Genomic DNA, 20,180 nt, shown 5'->3' on the forward strand with positions numbered 1-20,180 from the left:
TCTGAATTGGGAAAAGTTTCCCTCTTTGCTCACGAAGGGAATGCTCGTCAGGGACCTGATTGGAATATTTTCTGGGCCTTGCAGCATGGCAACACCGCGCGTCTGGCGTACTGGCTACGTTCTGAAACCTCACTGCTGACGTCGCCGCAAGAACTCAGCCTCCCCTGGTTTTGCTGCTAGGGTGAGAAAAGCTGGAGCTTTGCCCCACGGCCTCGACCAAGGACCCAATGATCATCGCATACGCAGCAACAGGCTAAGCCGGAGCGGCGTATGGGTTCTAGCCAACCTTCTGCTCTTTTATGCCTGACATGCGATCGTTTAGTCATGGATCATCGCTGTGGGTAAAGTACAATATATGAGATGGCTAGTCCACACCACTGTGTTAAAAGGTAGGATGATATCTCTCCTATCCATTGTTTCAATCTTCTCTCGTTCAGCATTACATTCGCTTTTATCGCATTGCTGAAATCGTATACAACACTCTTGCGATTCTCAAATTTCTTATTTCACATTATCCGCCGACATGTTCCCTTCATTATCCAAGATCTTGACTGTTGCTTCCGCTCTGTCGATCACAGCCTACGCATCCCCTCAAGGCTGGAGTGGCTCCTCAGATGCTAGCCAGGGAGGCTCGGGTGGCTCGAGTAGTTCATGGGGAGGTGATAGTGGAAGCAGCAGTGGTAGCAGTGGCAATGAAGGCAGTGGTAGCTCAGTTGTAGCAGCGGCGACGACAACAACGGCAGCCTCCAGTTGGGCAGCATCCTCCAGTACGGCATCATCGACAGTCGCGACGGCATCATCACTTGCTTCAGGGACCGCCTGTAACAACTCCCCCGATCTTTGCTCACGGACGTATGACAACGTAACACACATGGGCGCTCATGACTCGTCCTTCCTTCGTGATGACAGTACCGACAACTCCGTTGCTGGAAACCAGTACCTCAATGCCACCTATGCGCTGAATAATGGTCTACGTTTGTTGCAGGTCCAGGTCCACGATTTGAACGATACCATCGAAATGTGCCACACAACTTGCGATCTTCTTGATGCTGGTTCGCTAGAGTCGTGGCTCACTGTTATCAAAGAGTGGATGGACAACAACGTCGACGACGTTGTTACTCTGCTCATAGTCAACTCGGACGGCTTTAACGGCTCGGATTTCGGCGCCGCTTTCGAATCATCGGGCATCGACAAATACGGCTACACGCCAACTAGCACTAGCTCTTGGCCTACACTTTCTGAGATGATCTCCGCCGATACTCGTCTGGTCACTTTCATCGCATCTTACACGGCCGACACTACCTACTCTTATCTGCTGAACGAGTGGGACTATGTCTTCGAGACTGCTTACGAAGTCACTTCCCTTTCGGGTTTCAACTGCACGCTGGACCGCCCTTCGACCTACAGTGACTACTCCTCGGCCATCTCAGCAGGCATGCTGCCGCTGATGAACCACTTTGCCTATACCGTGGTTCTCTCTTATGAGATTCCGGACGCAACCGACATTGACACCACCAACAGCGACTCGACATCTACCACGGGTGCTCTCGGTTTACATGCAAAGACTTGCAACAGCGAGTGGGGTCAGAAACCCACTTTCGTCTTGGTCGATTTCTTTAACAAAGGACCGGCGATTGACACGGCTGATAACATGAACGGGATTACGGCTACTGGCCGCTCAAACAGCAGTTCGACTGCTTCAAGCGCAGATTCTAGCACAAGCTCTGGCGCAGGCTCAAAATTTCAGAACTCTAGCTTTGGGTTAGGCGCTTTGCTTGCCACATTGGCTGGTACTGCTTTGTTGTTGTAGATGGAGCCATGTTCGGCAATTCGTGTGGATTGATTTTTACTGCATAGCGAAGGCGTTACAGCATCTGGATGACTAGGGATTGCATACAACTGGGTAGGAAAGCGCCCATTTCCATCATTGCATTTACACAACACACATACAAGGTCTCGTAGAAGAGCCAGTTCATAGCTAGGCTCGATTCAGACAACTAAGACAAATGGAATCTGATACTATACAAATCATATGTTCAAACCGTTCCCGATTCTCTGTCATGTGAACTTGTGGCTCTTTCCAAGCCAGATGCATTCTTAAATGAGAAGCTCCAGTGCAACGCAACCGCCATACGTCAGGTCCTCTAATGAGTGGGGCCAGATCGTTCTGTCCGAACCCGCAATTCATCACCTTCGCCCTCATCAAATCTTATCAGGCAACGCATCACAATACGTCGAAGCCACGCTAGACTTCAGAGACCTGAAAGGCAGTCCTTCCAGGTGACAAAGACTTTTGTTCGTCAAAGTTCTACTTAGTACTATCGTTTGAGTGTACAGCCAAGGATCTTGAAATTCCCCGTCATCTCATGTTCCGCCCCGCCCTGACCAGGATATCCGGCACCCACACCATCAGAGCTTGTGTATCGAAAAGACGGCTCGGCATCATGGACTACAGCACGATCAAGACGCCGGATCGGTGCTACGCTGACTTCTGCCTCATTCCTGTAAGTTATGGCCTACCCTACCTAATCATAACGATGAGAGATGGGTTGCGGGGTTTTCGCAGATATGTAAGACGGTTGTGTGGGGTTGCTATCAATAATCGCTATGTCAGGGGGGCCGCACGGAGAGTATAATTGCGCGCCCCCGTGCCGGGAGCGACCAATCTCTGTGGATCTTGTGTATATGAATATGAGTAGTGGTCTGACATGACATCGGCAAGGTCGGCACAGGAAGCGCCTCTGTGGCTGAGGAGGTAGCTGGGGTCCAGCGACTGCTGAAGGAAAGTGGGCTGCAGTATACTATGCATTCCGCTGGTACTACCGTTGGTATGTTGATGCCTCTACTATTTTGTACAATGAACTTTGAGAAGACTGAATATTAACGATGTTGGCAGAGGGGTCTTGGGATGAAGTGTTCAGAGTCATTGGACAGGCACATAGTCTGGTACATCAGCACGGTGTGGTGAGAGTGCAATCTAGTATGAGGGTTGGCACAAGGTGGGTTCGCTCTGCATACCACCTTGAAAGAGAGTATTTAGCTGACACATACCAGGACGGATAAGAAACAATCTGCTCAGGACAAGGTCAAGAGAGTTCAGGATCTGCTTGCCAAGGATGCCGCGTGAGGTACCTTGTACCAGGAGTATTGGTGGTATTCACTTGAGCAATTTGGTCAGAAAATAACAATTCACTTGCCACAATTTGTGCAAATTCTCGTCCTTTGTTTAGACTCATGTGTCATTTTGCTTTGCCCCTATATCTGGTGTGTCTTCATATACAAGCTTATTTGTGGGTGTCCTCAATAGGCCTGGAGACAATACAACTGCCCAGAGTTGTATGGCAATTGATCAACTATATGTTTGTTTCACAGCACAAATGGGTCTACCTGAGATCCTCCCAAGGCAGGTGCCAATATATAAGCAACACTTGCCCGCTTCCAAGACACCTCACTAAAAGCCCCCAATCAGAGGACCTAAGACCAACAACCACTACGATAGCGTTTCACAGTAGCAAATCGCAGCTATCACAAATCTATGATGAACTCGTTCAATAAAGTTCTATCTCTTGATGCCCTCCCACACTCTCACTTTCGGACCACAGATACACCACTACGTTGCAAAACAGCTGTAGAAGCCCTCGCCATGAAATCTCGTCTTGAGCTCGAGGCCGAAGAGAAGGGTTTCGCCGATGTAGAGGCATATCTAGCCGCGAAGGAGCCTTGCAATCTCGCCACGCTCGACCTGCTTGGCTACACCACGACACTCCGCGGCAAGCAGCTCGACACCGCGGCCAGTCTCTTGTCGTACAACGTCGACAATGACCCATCGGTGCTCGAAACTAATGAGATGCTGACCTTTCGTCCCTTGTGGTTTATGTTCTACGGCATCCTCAGAGACAAGGACATCTTGACAGGCGTGACTGGGGTGCCAGGACCACACGCATTTCGCGAGGCTCGTGTTGAAGGTGTCGCGGTCGTCCATCAGCAGGGCGTCGTACCTACCGCTGATTTCAGGGAAGGGGGCGTTGTTAAGGGTTTGGTTTGGAAGTGTCCTACTCCTCGTGCGCTTGGGGCACTATTGGAATTAGAGGGTGGTTACAAGCTGGCCAGGGTCAAGATCCTAATAGATGGGGGAGAGGTTTTAGAGGATGGCAGGATGTTCGTGGCTGGTGATAGGAGTGATGGAGACGTTCTAGAAAATGACACGATATTCGTGGCTGATGACATGTGGTAATTGAGGGGATAATTCTATGGAAGTCATCACTTCGAAGCGATAAAGCGAGACAGCGTCGCTTTTTCCCTATCCATCTGACAAATACTTTGGAAATGACCGACGATAATGCCAGACTATGCGCAGCTAGTATTCTCTACAATACTAGACAAAAAGATATTCACACTGTCCATATTCTTGTCTCTCCTCTGGTGTTCATCCGGGAAAGGGTAGCACTACATCGCTTTAATGGTGAGCTAGAACACCTCTTCGTTGGGAACGAGATGTCTTCTGAACTCTACTATTACTCGATTCAGGTTGTCTCCCCATTTCACGTAGCCAAAATTTACTTCCCAAACGCTTCAGAACTATATGGAAGTCCTTCGCGACGCAAGACGCTACACCAGTCGCTGAAATACTTCTTCGTCTAGCTAATGTGCCTCAGCAGTAAGATGATGTTTCAAATTCAGGCTGATGGCTTAGCGGAACACATTTCATTACACATGTACACCGCAGAGATTTTTCAATATGGTATTATCAGGAGAATTCTTAGCATAGCATAGGAACAAACGAAGTTCAAGTCTAGCAGTGTCTTGGTGGCGATGGTGGGTACATCAATATGAATGACATGAGTGTCACTAACAAATAGATAATATGGCTTGGAATCTTTCTGTGAGACAAAGCCGTCAATATGTCAGTCGTGAAGCGGCATTCGTGTCTCCTCATCATACATAAGAATATCAATCGTAGTCCAAGTTTGCAGAGCAAGAACATAAACCTGATGATTCTGGTTGGAGGGACGGTTGCTGGTAGTAATCGTTGGCTTGCTTCATAGATGGACAGCCAATACCAACATACCAAGACGGTTGGTTGTAGTCCAAGGGACATTTTGAGAACTATCAAAACCTGTGATAGGTGATCTGAATTAATGTGGAGAGGCTTGCATGCAAGATTCATTAGTAAATCTAGAGCAATAACCACGAAACATAACGACTGGCATCGCGGCCTAGTAGTAAGCATTCCAGATTGTCAATGATGATACCCATTTCTTGTTCTCTAAGCTTTATGAACAATGATTGAGAATTACGGAGGCCTGAGACTATAAATTCTAGACCTAATTTTCCTATTTTGCTGTAGGGACAGGTTTTTTTTTTTTTTTCATATGCTAAAGTCCATCTTCCACTTGTGTTATTCTTAGTTATCTATCATCTTGACTTCTTCGAAAATATGAAGTCTTTTGGAATTGAATCCTGTTCCTCCATAGATCCCGTCGTCCTGTGCTTCCTGATATCCGCCTGTCCTTTGTTTAACATATGCCCATATCCCATAGGAATTTCAAAACGAAGGCAATTGTAGCACCACAAATTATCTTATAACACACAGCCCAGCTAATCATTACTATGTATTCGCTAAACCATTCTTGTGATGACTGACTGGTTACATATGAGACAGGGCTGAACTCAATGTTCTGCCACCAAACCCACTCACTTTTGTATTTTCTATCTGTCGACTTTGTGCCTATACCGGCAATCGAGATGAGTACAATGTGATACTACGGCTGCCGAAGGGAATTACCTGATGCCTGTTGCGCTTAGTGTGCCTGGTGTGATCCTTTCGAGCGCAGTGCATGATGACTATGTTTACTTGAGTAGCTTCCAAGATAGTATAATCACATAACGTCACAGCTTGGTGGGTAGTATGTCACATCATATACGAAGAGCGCACTGCGTGTCTTTGAAAATATGCAGATGCCTAGCGAGCGGGAAGAAAAGTAAAAAGGCAATAAGCTGGGATATGGCAAAATGTCTTTCATGGCTTCTCTTCCTGATGTCTGTTCTATTCGTAACACTGCAAAAATATTTGTCAAAATGTCACTGTAGAGACCGCAGGATGAATTGAACACACGAGCTACAGTTCATGCTGCAGGACCTCCAAGGTCTCTAATTGAAGCCCTGTAGCAATCTTTGTTTGACCAAACCCGCGCCTGCACTGGAGCTTAAAGCAAATAACGTGCTGAATATTCTCAACAAACAAAGCTCCGGTAAGACGGCTTAGCGGTCAGCTTACCAGACCGTCAAATGGTTACGGCTGATGGAACAGATGTTGTAGTCTTAATGTATCATACAAAAGTCGTTGTGCTCATGTCTTAGGCTCTCAGCTATAGATATGTTTGCAACCTAGTCTACCATAGTCGGGCTTGAGTCTCACTGGCGTAGAAGCCACGCTAGTGCACAGCGCTTTGGCCACTTGCTGTTTTTGGCTGCAGAACTATAACAATCTCTGGACATTAATTTTTTTCTTCTTCTGTTTTTTCTTCTTCTCGTTTTTGAAATATCATGCACCTCAGCCGCTAAAACCCCAATTTAGTATGGTTGACCTCGGATGAGATAGGGATACCCACTGGACTTAAGCATATCAATAAGCGAATGAAAAGAAACCCACAGGTTCTGTCACTTATTCACTATTGCAACCTTCCGAATTATGCCAGCCAATCGCTTGCTCAAACCATCTGTTATCAAAGAGGTTCATTGATTCGTACACCTGGAGTCAGATGCGGCTTGGTTCACCACTCAGCTGTCTACTACAGGAAGTTGCATTTGGGTCATTGTATTCTGTATAATGAAATCAAAGCTGCTGATCCATCGACCAGTAAGCAAAAGACAATCGCATTACGCCTTGGCCAGAGCCACTTCTTTGGTGAAGCCTGCTGCCAGCAGTATGAGTCAAAATGCTACAGTACAACAGGCAACTCCATCTCCTGGTTCAAGTGCCTTTCCTCAGATCCCGCAGAGCAGTTAAACTATAATTATTTCAAGGTTGATTTCTTGTGGCATCATACCATTCGTCCTACTGCATTGTCTTCATAAATCCATCCAGATCGAAGCTTTCCTCATATTGGCGGTTATCCCAGAGTTCGCCCAGATCATCGATCCAGGCTTTCTTGCCCGGTGCACGTACATCGCCCGTTTCAACATCGACCATGTCCTCCTCGCGTCCCTCGTGGCCATCCTTCTGTTTGTCGGATATGAGGCTAGGCCCTGCATCGCCCAAGCTGAAGAGGTCGAGTATCTGATCTGTGTCCATGGTACCCAATCCCGCGTTTTGTTGGTTCACGACGGTGGAGGCGACATCAATCTTGAAAGCTTGCAGACTGTGAACCATGTTAGTATAAGGTGGGCGTGCTTCGATTACCAGGGGTTTGACTTACCTCAAGATCTTCTCCTCCAAAGTACCCCTCGTGATCAAACGGTACACGTTGACAACCTTCTTTTGGCCAATACGATGAGCGCGATCCATGGCTTGGAGATCACGTTGAGGATTCCAGTCATGCTCAACAAATATGACCGTATCGGCACCAGTCAAATTAAGGCCTAAACCACCAACACTTGTAGTGAGGAGGAGAACGTCATAAGATGGGTCGCTGTTGAACTTGTTGACGATGTCTTGACGCTTGTTGGCTTCCACAGACCCGTCAAGTCGCAAGTAGGACACAGATGGCAACATGCGTTTGAGAACGGTATTCTGAACCATGTCGAGCATTTCTTTCATCTGGCAGAAAACAAGGGCACGATGCGGTTTGATAGGCTGGTATAACGGATCGTTAGACTCTGTGCCTTCAACTCCGATGCCGCAATCGACCAGGAGATCTTTGAGCGCAGTGAGTTTCGGTGCATGAACAGGATCGTCAATGCTTGTGCCCTGTTTCGCGAGGAGTTTCTGTGTATCCTCGTACAGCTTGTTGGCAGGGGTCATAACCATCGCAGGGGAGTTGCACAGCTTCCGCATGTATTGCAAAGCCTGAAATATGTGCTGCTTTGCATCCTTGTCTTCACGACCAGCCACCTCCTGAATCTTAGTACCTTGCTTCTTGTTGAAGTCTTCGAAGAGTTTGCGTTGCAGATCGCTAAGATCGCAATAGTAGTTCTGAAGAATCTTGGGGGGGAGATCGTCTAGCACCTCTTCTTTCAAACGACGCAACAAGAATGGCAACACTTGTTTATGGAGTGCCTCGATCGCAAGAGCACCAGCCTCTTGCTCCTTTGATGATGCCTTACTAAAACGACTGGCAGCAATAGGCTTTGCAAACCGGTCAAGGAAGACCTTTTCTGTACCAAGAAAGCCAGGCATCAAGAAGTCAAATAGAGACCAGAGTTCGAGCACGTTGTTCTGGATAGGAGTACCGGTGAGAATCAGTCGATGATTACTTGGCAATTTCTTGACCGCGACGCTGATCTTAGCCTTGGGATTTTTGATCAGATGACCCTCATCCAGCACAATGTAGTTCCAACTTTGCTTTTCGAGATATTCGGTATCGTTACGGCATACTTCATAAGAAGTGATCACAATGTCTGACGTAGCGAACTGGTCCGCTTTGAGTCTCCTCTCAGCAGGCGGACCCACGAAAGCAGTTACGGCCAGGAATGGTGCATATGTCTTTAACTCCTGTTGCCAATGTCCCGAAAGTGTAGGTGGGCAGACGATGAGCGACGGGAGCTTCCGCACGTCTGCCGCACCGGTCTTCTTGAATTCTTCGGCTCTGTTGTAGTGATCACTTGCGACCATGCAGATAGTCTGCAACGTTTTACCAAGACCCATATCATCGCAGAGGATACCATGCAAGTGATATTTGTTGAGGAAGTTGAGCCAGTTGACACCATCTTGTTGGTAAGAACGCAGCTCAGCATTGATTGAGACAGGGATAGTGAAGTTCTCAACCTTCTTTGGGTCGAGGAGTTGGCCCATGAATGTGCGTTCCCGGTCTCTGCCCTTCAGTAATTCTTCAGAAAGTCCAGGTGGATCCGGTATGCCAGCCTCTAAGGGTACCAATTTGACCAGCGTTGCAAACGACGTTGTTGCAATCAAACGAATGTCGTTGTCGGAATCACTCATGCGTCCCAGAACTGGAACGATGAGGAAGATGACATAGGGCAGGATACCGTCTCCCATAACCGCGATCAAGTGATAGATAGCCTCGATTGCGCCTTGCCGGAAGCGAAGATCAATAGGATTGTTAATGGACGGCAAGACTTTCTCAACAAGGGCAGTCATGCCCTCGACAGGAAGCACGCTGCAAATTGTTGCAATGCACTTGGCGGCCATATAGCGATAGATAGATAAGTCTGAATGAAGCGCTTTGATAATGAGTGGTAGTTTCTGCATGATGAACGAGTGCAGTCCTGGGTTCAGAGTTGGCGCCATAGTGCGGATGACTGACATGGCATCAACTATCTCCTGGCCTAGCGCAAGGTCAGGGTTCCTTGCATCAGCGGGCAAATCACCAGAGAAAGCCGCGATCAGCGGTTCTTCCATGTATTTTTTCAGGCTCGGAACTATATCAAAGATGTCAGCACCGAAGACCTGGGACAGTATCTCCAAAGCTTCCTTTGCACCACGCCTGGTAATACGTGCGGCTTTTGCTTCACGAGCCCACTTCTCAGGGTCATCATGATCGACGCGGTCTTCTTCCTTCTGCATTGACAGAACGATGTTTGTCTTGGCGGCGTGTACAGGAAACTCAGGGGTTTCGGCTACCTCAACACAGGAAAACTTGACAAGATTGGCGACGACTTTGTCTGCAGGAGCTCGTCGGCCCTTCTCAGTAAAGAGTTGTACAAGACGAGATATTGTCTCGGAAGATCGAACTTGGAGAACATAGTTCTCCTCGAGCTTGATGCTGTCCATGATACCCTTGATGAGTGGGCTAGGCTTTTTGGGCAGTATCTTCATTGCGATTAGCGCACAAGCGGCAGCAGCCTTAACGCGGACATCACGACCATCCTTGGCCACCTTTGCCTCCTGGATTGCCGAAACAGTTGACTTCCTGGCTTCTGCCAGATCGGTGGTAGTGATAAGTCGCTGAGCAGGCGCCATGGCTTTTCTTAGGCGTTCATAATCGTCACCAACGCACTTCTCGGCGATAGATATCGAGAAGGCATTAGGGCCAGCTTCCGCCTCGCCTTGGACGACCACAGGTAGGGTGGGTAGTTTGCTTTGGGAGACCTTGCCGTGGTCTCGGAATAGGTTAATTAATTGTGAGCATTGCGAGCGAACTCTCTGCACATAGCTGACAAGGTCACGGTAGTGGGAAGGTCGCTCAGAGTCGATAATCTTCTGTAGCTCATCGACGTATCTCTGTTCTGTGCCCGCTGTACTGCTATTTTTGGCATATTCGTCGATGATGACGCATGCAGACAGCTGTGTTGATGAGTATGACGATGTAAACCCGGGCACTAGAGTTGCGTCAAAAGCTTCCAACCTGGACACAGGCACTAGTGACATTATGTAACCCATGGCCCTGCCTGCAAAGATGCGTGATCGGACCAGAGTATCCATACCCACGAGATCCACATCGCCTTGCATCATGTGGCCATCTAGGTCGTGTGAGTGAGAGGTGGTGGGGGGTTCATCCACCTTGGTAGACTTCTTTCGCCTTTTCGCTGCTCTCTCGCCATCAGGTTCCGATCCCTTTCGTGAAGACTGGTGCATGAAGCCAAGGACAGAGTAAGTGCCTCCTGAAGGCTTCTGGAATAAGGCTCCATTCATAGGAATGGGATTCCGTGAAATACCAACAGGATGTAATGTGAGCTGCATAAGCGCGTCGATGTGTGGAAGGAACTCCTGTGAAAGGCGTTCGGGATCTTGGCTTAAGCACTTAACCAGTGCTAACCAAAGATCCATGGACATGTGAAGTGCGGCAATATCTCGCTCGACCAAAAGATTCTGAAATATAAGGCGTAAAGTCCTACCATCTAACCATCCAAGCGACTCCTCTCCCAAATGAACAAAAGTCATAAGGGCCTTCAACACTGCAAGTCGGACAGATGTAATTGTGTGTCTTAAAAACGGATAAAGACGGGGTACCAGTTCCTTGAAAGAGCGCTCCTCATCTTGCTGGGCAGATTTCTTCATGGTCTCGAGGACTTCAGGGAAGCCGCAGAGAGTGGCCAAAAGATCCATGATTTTGCCTGTACTGGCACTCAGGTCATCGCCGAGGCTGGACAAGCTTTCCCATACTATGCTGATAAGCTCGTCCAGAACTGCTGGGCGCATGGCGACAAACTCCGAAGCCATAGGAATCAGGGTTGCGGCGCTGACGGATCTCACATCGTCATCAGCATCGCCAAGGCCTTTCATGACAGCTTGAATGATACCATCGATGAGGTCACTGTGTTGCAGTAAAAGATCTTTTCGCACAGCCACGACATAACGTAAGCCGACCATGCCTCCGTGGCAGACTGACCAGATTTGGCGGTCGAGTCCCAGATCCTGTTGCTGCAAGACCATGCGGTGGAGAATACGATATATGCTATACACGGATTCCGGAGAAACATGCTTCAGGAATGAGCCCAGAGTCTGTCCGACTGTCTCTCGGATAGGAGCAACGGACGTATCGGATGCATAATCTGTGAACCTGTCAAGCATGAGAACACAGCATAAACGACATGCCATGTCATCAAGCCATTGCTGGTTGGAGAAGTCATTCTCTGCTCTTTTCTTCCCCCTCAACCGACCAGCCCCGGCACCATGGACTCTCAGGATTTCTCTCAGACCTAGTGCAGCACCATGCCTCGTCTCCCACTGGGGATCGAAAATGTCGACCTTCAAGAACTCGCATAGTCGTTCGTATGGCCATTCGGCACCCTGCAGTTCGTCTTCAGTCTCGATCTCCGACTTGATGGGGATGACGGGACCCTTGAACTCAGAAACGACTTTGCTGTCCTCGTCAATATTGTCAGGACGCTCCAAAGAGAAGTAGTCTGATTTGCCATTTTTCTTCGAGTCATTATCGGGCATGGGCGCGTCGTCCATGTCTGATTTGTCTGTGAAAGAGCGTCTTATTGAAAGATCACCAAAGCCGCCCTTACCCTGGGCGGCTTTTTGTGCTTCTCGTTTCCGCTTACGTCTAAGCTGATTGATTTGGCGTGCACTCAAACCCGCTTCGTCGGATGTTTGACCTACGCTAGAGCCGTTCATGCTCTCTTGACGAGCTAATCCATTCTGATTTAATGAGGAGTCTTGTGGTGTCATAGGACTGGCTGACTTCTCAACTTGAATGGGTATTTCATCATCCTCGAACGTCCGGCCCAATAGACCGAGGCGCCCCAAGAGAGTCTTTTTTTGGTGGGCAAGTCGGGATTGCGGTTCAAGGCTACCAAGTCCAAGATCGACACTCCCTGTTCTGAGCAGCTCTCGTCCATATTTGAGGATCATTGATACATCCAAAGTTTCTAGTTTGAACAAGTCAGAGGTTACGGTAACCTCAGGTTCCTCTTCCTTCTTGATATGTCCATTCTCAGTAAGCTCTTCTTTCTTAGTAGACGAAGAGACTTCGCTCTCATTTGGATCATAGCAAGGAGCATTTTCAACGATCTTTCCAATAGCTTTAGCAGCAGTCGCTCTGGTATCCCAATCTTTATGGCGAAGATACGGTACGACTCTGGAAAGAAGGTTGAACAGTTCCTCTGGGTGCTGTTTTTGCCAATCCGCAAGCTGGTTAACAGCCGTGTCCTTGATCAGCTTTGTGCTGCCTGTCTCTAGGATCCTGTTATACAATTAGCCCGTGTTATAGTGCAAACGCAATCTCTTTTGGTCAAGTGCCCGGAACAAACAATGTGAAACCACCCTGCATGGCTCATAATCGTAAATTGACTGGACGAAGCCATTGGAAAAAAAGAATAAAAATATTTGAAAGTAGTGTGAGAGGGAGGATCTGTCAACTTACGTCACGAGACGATCCAGTCTGTGGAAAAGTTAGTACTTAGTTTATCTTTTTTGGAAAAGGAACGATTGAAACTTACCTTGATGCCATCTCTGCAGCTCACAACAGGCTTGGGCCTTTCTCTATTGAAGGTTCATGACGTCAGTTAATCTGAAACTTGTCAATATACTGTGTACCAAAAGACTCATGAAAGCAAGCGGAGAAGCGTCTTGGTAACGAGGAACAACAACGTAACAGTCGCAGATATGGTGGTGAATACACAGTAAAAAACGGATGCCTAAACCCTGACTGAGGATGTGTATCCTACACAACGGGAAAATGCAATCTTTGTGGCAAGTACAAACGGTGTATTACATCGCCAGGGTGTACTATAAGCCTGACTGACAGCTCTACGGCCTATATAACCTAGGCTTGGCTTCCAGTGTCGCGATGGACACATCTCGAGGTTTTACGCCAAGTGGTGTCAGGGTGGCAATGTGAGCTGAAGTGAGGCTAGCAAGGTTTCAAAATATTTCATCATTGACGATGTAGACTACAGGTCAAAGGAGATATCTTGAAAGTCGCGAAACAACTCTTGTGTAGCCCAGACTGGCAATGGGACATGGTGGATTTATAGAAGAAGTGGAGGGCATAAAGGTGAGAAGAGGAGAAAGAGAGTGGTTATGCCTAATGCACTTACCTAGTAATACAATCAGTTTGAAGGGCCAGGTCCAGGTCACTCTCAGTAGTATTAGGCGACTAGACTCGGCGATAAGCTGCAGGTCCCAAGCGCCAGGATGCCGAAAATAAAAATGGAGAACGGCCGTATCAACAATGCTGTAAAGAAACAGGAAAACGCCCGGTAATGCAAGCAGGATGCAAGATGCGGGTTTCGTTGACGAATGTTTGGAAGGCTGATGAGATGCAGCCCAAAGAATTATGTGTCGCCGGTGATGTATGTATCCGATAGCATCGGTGAAGTTAGGCGGCGTTTCGTGATTGTATATGTATGCGCGCGCAGTTGATTTGTGTGGTGAGGTGCAAGGCAACTGTGGAGTGCACTGTCCCAATCCTGGCGAAAATAGTGGGCGAGGATTGGATTGGTGGTTGGGTTGGCTTATTTAACAAGCGTGTCCTGTTGCAGCAGGCTTGTGAGGCTGGCCGGATGGTCGGTCAATCGCTCCCTCCTGCAGCAGGTCTGATGACTTTTCGCGAAAGTGGGCGAGCCTGTCCATTAATATGTCTACCCATATTTAAGTACTTTTCAGGTCTAAGCTCTCGAGCAGGGGTGGATCCACCAGATCCCGTGCCACCGGCCGCCAACGACTTTTGGCACCTCCAGCCAGACCGTCGCTTCCCCCAATTTGTTCCCTAGGAGCTGATGCATGCTCTCGCTTAATCGCGCTAGCGTCTTTAGCGCATGCACGCCCGCTGCCAGTGCCTTACCTCGACAGGGTGGCTTGCAAAGCTGGTTTGGCTGGAATGACGATTCAAGATTTTTTCCTTCTTGGTGATCTGGTCTTTTCATTTGGCTATTGGGTATAAATGGCCAGCCCTGCTGGACTTGATATGCATCAAGATTTGTTTGAAGCTTTGGAAGCGAGGTGAGTTACTAAATCACCAGGACAGAACGAACGGAACTTTTTGGGCATTGTAACTGTTCCAGGTTTCTCTTCGTTTGTATGTCGTCTAGAAGGCTATGCGACCCGATATTGCAAGTGTCGAGGAAAGCTTGGAGGTTTGAAGAGAACCCTTGCAGCTTCCCAAACACCCTGGCCCATCAAACAATAACCCCGTTTTCCGTTGCGATAACATTGAACTGGCACGCGTACGGCAATGAAGAAGAAGGAACGGGAATACGCAAAGGAAGGACTTATCACTACATACACAGCAAGCGTTTATGTATTACGAAAAGACATGTCATATTCGAATTCCCAATGCTGTGGAGGATTGCACAAGGCTCTCAGGCAGGGTCCTATTCATGTATCTCAAGTACAGATAGGTATCTTGATAATTTTGAATTTAAAAGACGACGGCATTTAATCGCTGGTAGCAAAAGAAAGTTTGGAGAGACTGTAACATGGGATCTTCTCATTTATTGGGAGAACCGAGGTGGCCCATAAAGTTTGACTTTGCACAGGGTCGCGTTGAAGGATGCCCACTAACTAGTCCGGCAAACGCCATCACCAAGACAAGACATACTACTATGGGCCATGTGGTTAGTTAAGGGGAAAACCAAACCGTTGGCCGGTAGCTACTGATCAGAGTGCCACTTTACTGTTAGACGATTTACATGTTTACTTAAATACGTACTGTAGGTAATTCTGTGTGATACCAGGACAGGCGAGCCGTTCTGCAAACTCTGTACGGACCCGTACCTGGTATGTTACGGAGTACCGGCAATACAAGTAGCCCATTTTGATGCCAAGCCCATTGAAAAAAGGGATTGTATGGACCACGGGCAGAACGGGAAAGCACGGTTGCTTGGGTGGTACCCTTCGCCCCTACACGGCATTCGAGGGATCCATCTAGCAAATGTTGCGCCAGAGCACAGCAAACCTGGATCCTCGTCATGCAACCGTGTCGATCTCTTTCTGGATATCGAAATTCCTCATCGGCTTCAAGCTGGCAACCCACAACATAAGATTCGTTGATCACAGAAGCAATTTCGAATGGGTATTATCTGCTGCTTCTAAAGTGTCCACCGTCCTCCTAAAGAAGGCCCCTTTCTCATGTTTGCCCCTTGGCGCTGCCGTGGCCCATACCACGCCAGTGTGGCTACGAGCAATACTTGACCACGGAATTCAGGGCCGGACCGTCATCGACGCCACGGCGGTTCAGAGGCAATGATGCAGCTCTTTCATACATGATTGTTCTTATGCTCTACTATTGTTGGAGTAACGCAGAAGCTGGAACGCAATGTACAGAGTGGACCGTGATGTATGGTTCGTCCGTGTTGCTTTCTGAAGTGTATCTATCGATTGCGGGTTACCACGCCCGGCGGTTCAGCGAGAGCATAGCTTGAGACTACCCAGCACAAGAGGTCAAAAGGTGATTACAGCTTGCGCTCACTTCTTCGCAGGAGTCAGCCACAGACTGCACCGGAATTCAAGTTTTTAGGTAGTAATTAATTATCCCCCAGTATAGAAAGATCTGGTTGCGTTTACAAGTCTAAATTAAGGATAATTCCGAATCTATGAAGTTGAAGCACTGTCAGCCAATCACCTATTAACCAGGTGCGATATGCTCCTTGGATAACAGATCGAAATTGCGTGTTTAGGCATGGATTCGTCGTTGCGTTGCGGACAATGTGATTATATATATAGAATCAATATGTGCCTATACTGTGAAGCCACATCTGCCCAGGTAACCTTTAGACTAGACTAAACCCAAGCATGCCCCAGGGGTTAAATAACAAGCTGACAAGGCCAATTGACATTGTGGCTGTGCACCACCAAAGCTTTGGATAGTCGGGAGTACATGACTTATCTGTACTCCGTACGGCGCAAGCTGACCTCAAATGGAAGCTGTGCTTTGCTTTGGGCTGCTACCAAGGGCAAGGCGTACGGATCCGTACCTAAATAAAAAAACCTCCCCGCTCTATTCCCAGCTCAGCCCGCGCGACTTGGACGCGTTTGTTCGTGATTTTGTATCACAAGTCCCACTTGCAAGTCAGTTCATTCACTGGATTACCACGCGACAGCAACAGCGTCGCATCACCGACGGTCTCTGAGGTTCTGCTTGAAAAACGTACATGCGACCGATATTCTGATACTGTGATTTAATCGAGCTGCCCGTTTGGCAGCACCGCCAGCATCATGTATATCAAGCAGATCATCATCCAGGGCTTCAAGAGGTACGCCGGTCCATCAGAGTCCCTGTCGCGCGCGCATGCCGCGTCGCATTGCACCCCTCGCTGACTTGCCATAGCTACAAGGACCAAATGGTCATTGAGCCCTTCTCCCCTGGCACCAACGTTGTCGTCGGTCGCAATGGCTCCGGTAAAAGTAACTTCTTCGCGGCTATCCGGTTCGTCCTCAGTGATGCCTACACCCAGCTCAGTCGCGAGGAGCGCCAAGCTCTGCTCCACGAGGGCTCCGGCTCAGCTGTCATGTCTGCATACGTCGAGATCATTTTCGACAATAGCGACAACCGATTTCCTACCGATCACAAAGAGGTCGTCCTGCGGCGCACCATCAGCCTTAAGAAGGACGAGTATTCCATTGACAAGAAGGTCAATACTCTGAAAGAAGTCAACCAATTCCTGGAGTCTGCTGGTTTCTCCAAATCCAACCCATACTATATCGTCCCACAAGGCCGCGTCACCGCCCTCACCAACATGAGAGAATCCGAGCGTCTGACTCTGCTCAAAGAGGTCGCCGGTACGCAAGTATACGAGGCTCGCCGTGCTGAGTCGCTGAAGATCATGACCGATACCGACAACAAGCGTGGCAAGATTGACGAGTTGCTCGACTACATCAAAGAGCGTCTGGCCGAGCTTGAGGAGGAGAAGGAAGAGTTGCGTGGTTACCAAGACAAGGATCGCGAGCGCAGATGTCTGGAGTATGCCTACTACCACAAAGAGCAGGTTGCTGTCCAGGAAGCTCTCGAAGAGCTCGATGATGCCAGGCAAGGCGGCATGGAGGATGCCGACGAGAACAGAGAGGCCTACACTGCCGGCGAGAAAGTTATTGCTCAGCTCGATGCCGAGATACACAAGCTACAGCAACAAATGGAACTGCTCCGCATCGACCGCAGGCAGTTGGATGAAGACAGAAGGGATGGCGCAAAGGCAAGAGCTAAAGCCGAGCTGGCTGTCAAGAGTCTTTCCGACAGTATGTCTGCTCAGGATCAAGCCAAGCAACAACACGATGCCGAGCTGAATCAGGTCAGAAAAGCCATTGCGTCCAAAGAGACCGAGCTGGCCAGGATCCTCCCTGAGTACGAGAAGAGAAAGAGGGAAGAGGCAAGGATCAAGCAGGAGCTGGATTCAGCCGAAGCTAGCAGACAGCGACTATTCACAAAACAGACGCGGAGCAGCCAGTTCAGGAACAAGGGCGAGCGCGATGCCTATTTGAAAAAGGAGATTAATGATCTCAGTATGACCTTGAGTCAGCAAAAGGCGAACCGTCTGGACGCCGAAGAAGAGGTCAAGAATATCGAGGCTTCCATCAAACAACTCGAAAAGGATGTGGCTGACTTGCGGGCCAAGAACGAAGGCTTTGGCGACAGCAGGAAATCACTGGCAGATGACAAAACCGATGCGCAAGACACACTTGACAAACTGCAAGAGGAGCGGAAATCGCTCCGACGCGAAGAAGACAAGCTGGACACGATTCTCTCAAATGCGCGCAGAGAGAAGGACCAGGCTGAGCGTGAGCTCTCCCACACCATGGATGGTGAGACGTCTCGTGGTCTTGCGACCATCAGGCGGCTCAAGGCAGAAAACGACATACCTGGAGCCTATGGAACGTTAGCCGAGTTGATGGAGGTCAGCGAAGCATACCGTATCCCGGTCGAGCAGGTGGCTGGAGCGAGTCTCTTCCACTATGTTGTTGACAGCGAGGAAACGGCAACATATTTTATGAACGCTCTTCAACGCACTCGTGGCGGGCGAGTTACTTTCGCGCCCTTGAGCAAGCTTCGTTCGCGCCCAGCAAATTTGCCCCGAGCCAATGATGCTGTCCCCCTCATAACTAAGATCAAGTACAACCCAGAGTTCGATGCTGCTTTCCAGCAGGTGTTTGGAAGGACAATCATATGCCCAAACCTGACGGTCGCTGGTCAGTATGCCAGGAGTCATAACTGTGACGCTATTACGCCAGAAGGTGATACGACCAACAAGCGAGGTGCCATGACTGGTGGTTTCATCGACTCTCGCAAGTCGCGTCTTCAGGCCGTGCAAAATGCTACTGAGTGGCGGAACAAATATGAGCAGCTACAGAACGAGTTCCAAAACATCCGCAAGCAGATGGAGAAGAAGGAGCAAGAGGTCACCCATGCTACAGGCGAGGTCCGGAAACGTGAACAAAAGCTTCGTCAAATGGACGATGGTTACGGCCCACTTCGAGTCGAGCTTAGCGCAAAGACAAGCCAGATCAGCCGCGAGCAAGACCGCCTCGAGGCCGCCATCAAGCGTCGCGATGCTGTTGACAGGAACATGAAGGATTTTAGCGACACGCTGGCGGCCCACGAAGCCGAACTGGCCTCTGATTTCAAGAAAGCCCTGACAGCTGACGAGGAGCAACAAATGGAAACCCTGGGCCAGTCTGTTCAGGACCTACAAAAGCAATGGACGGAGATCAGCAGGGGCCGCCGCGAGCTGGAAGGCCGTAAGCAGATACTAGATGTTGAGCTCCGATCTAATCTTCAGCTCAAGCTTGATCAGTTGACGAGTCAAGGTTTTGAGACCAGCTCGGGCGGTAGTAGAGGAAACCTGAAGGAAGCTCAACGTGAGCTCAAAAAGGCCCAAAACGCTGTTGCTTCAATTGAGGCAAGAATCAAAGAAAATGAGCAAGAAATCGAGACCACGGAATCCAACATCGCCAAGTTGGAGAAGCAAAAATCTGCCAAGGACGTCGAACAGCAAGAGCTAGCAAAAGATATACAGAAGTACCAGAAGAGACTGGAGAAGAGCGTACAGAAGAAGGCGCTCCTCACGACTAGGGCGACCGAGTGCGCCAAGAATATCCGCGACCTTGGCGTGTTGCCTGAAGAAGCTTTCGAGAAGTATGAGAGACTAGAGTCGAAGAACGTAAGTCCATTGCATCTGCCATACATGATGATCAGTATCCAACACTAAACTATACGAAGATTGCCTCAAGGCTCAAGAAGGTCAATGATGCGTTGAAGAAGTACAAACACGTCAACAAAAAGGCCTTTGAACAGTACAATAGCTTCACCAACCAGCAAGATCAATTGCTCAAGAGACGAAAGGAACTCGACCAGTCACAGGACTCAATCAAGGAACTAATTGAGCATCTGGATCAACGCAAGGATGAGGCCATCGAGCGTACCTTCAAACAAGTGTCCAAGGAGTTTGCAACTATTTTCGAGCGCCTTGTGCCTGCAGGCCACGGTCGTCTCGTCATTCAACGCAAGGCAGATCGCCGCATGGATCCTGAAGATACTGACGAGGAACAACGTGGGAGTGTTGAGAACTATACAGGTGTTGGCATCAGCGTTTCGTTCAACTCCAAACAATTCGATGAGCAGCAGCGCATCCAGCAGCTCTCGGGTGGCCAGAAGAGTAAGGTTGAGACTCACCTTTCA

General features: G+C 48.8%; 5 protein-coding genes across 5 annotated transcripts; 4 read left to right on the top strand and 1 right to left on the bottom strand.

Annotated features, from left to right (window-relative positions):
* The first annotated feature begins 127 nt into the window (after nt 1-127).
* Nucleotides 128-2,051, top strand: BKA67DRAFT_75418 (PLC-like phosphodiesterase). The gene has a single exon (XM_046109414.1). It carries the CDS (start codon nt 524-526, stop codon nt 1,808-1,810), a length of 1,287 nt encoding a protein of 428 aa, XP_045965242.1. The 5' UTR covers nt 128-523; the 3' UTR covers nt 1,811-2,051.
* Nucleotides 1,988-3,284, top strand: BKA67DRAFT_550209 (YkoF-like protein). Its single transcript, XM_046101638.1, has 4 exons — nt 1,988-2,504; nt 2,723-2,828; nt 2,897-2,999; nt 3,055-3,284. The coding sequence occupies exons 1-4, from the start codon at nt 2,367-2,369 to the stop codon at nt 3,125-3,127; spliced, it is 420 nt and encodes a 139-aa protein (XP_045965243.1). The 5' UTR covers nt 1,988-2,366; the 3' UTR covers nt 3,128-3,284.
* Nucleotides 3,285-3,387: 103 nt separating this feature from the next.
* BKA67DRAFT_687419 (uncharacterized protein) lies at nt 3,388-4,641 on the top strand (the record flags this gene model as incomplete). The annotated part of the gene is made up of 2 exons (XM_046109050.1): nt 3,388-4,230; nt 4,362-4,641. Exons 1-2 carry the CDS (start codon nt 3,536-3,538, stop codon nt 4,639-4,641), a joined length of 975 nt encoding a protein of 324 aa, XP_045965244.1. The 5' UTR covers nt 3,388-3,535.
* Nucleotides 4,642-7,057: 2,416 nt separating this feature from the next.
* On the bottom strand, nt 7,058-13,019 carry BKA67DRAFT_654254 (uncharacterized protein; the record flags this gene model as incomplete). The annotated part of the gene is made up of 4 exons (XM_046106528.1): nt 7,058-7,361; nt 7,419-12,752; nt 12,933-12,950; nt 13,009-13,019. 4 exons carry the CDS (start codon nt 13,017-13,019, stop codon nt 7,058-7,060), a joined length of 5,667 nt encoding a protein of 1,888 aa, XP_045965245.1.
* A 3,591-nt stretch (nt 13,020-16,610) lies between these two features.
* BKA67DRAFT_75537 (condensin complex component SMC3) lies at nt 16,611-19,808 on the top strand. Its single transcript, XM_046109415.1, has 2 exons — nt 16,611-16,764; nt 16,839-19,808. Exons 1-2 carry the CDS (start codon nt 16,727-16,729, stop codon nt 19,708-19,710), a joined length of 2,910 nt encoding a protein of 969 aa, XP_045965246.1. The 5' UTR covers nt 16,611-16,726; the 3' UTR covers nt 19,711-19,808.
* Nucleotides 19,809-20,180: the final 372 nt, after the last annotated feature.

This window comes from Truncatella angustata (assembly GCF_020726525.1).
Source record: "Truncatella angustata strain MPI-SDFR-AT-0073 chromosome Unknown BKA67scaffold_1, whole genome shotgun sequence".
Taxonomy (NCBI): domain Eukaryota; kingdom Fungi; phylum Ascomycota; class Sordariomycetes; order Amphisphaeriales; family Sporocadaceae; genus Truncatella; species Truncatella angustata.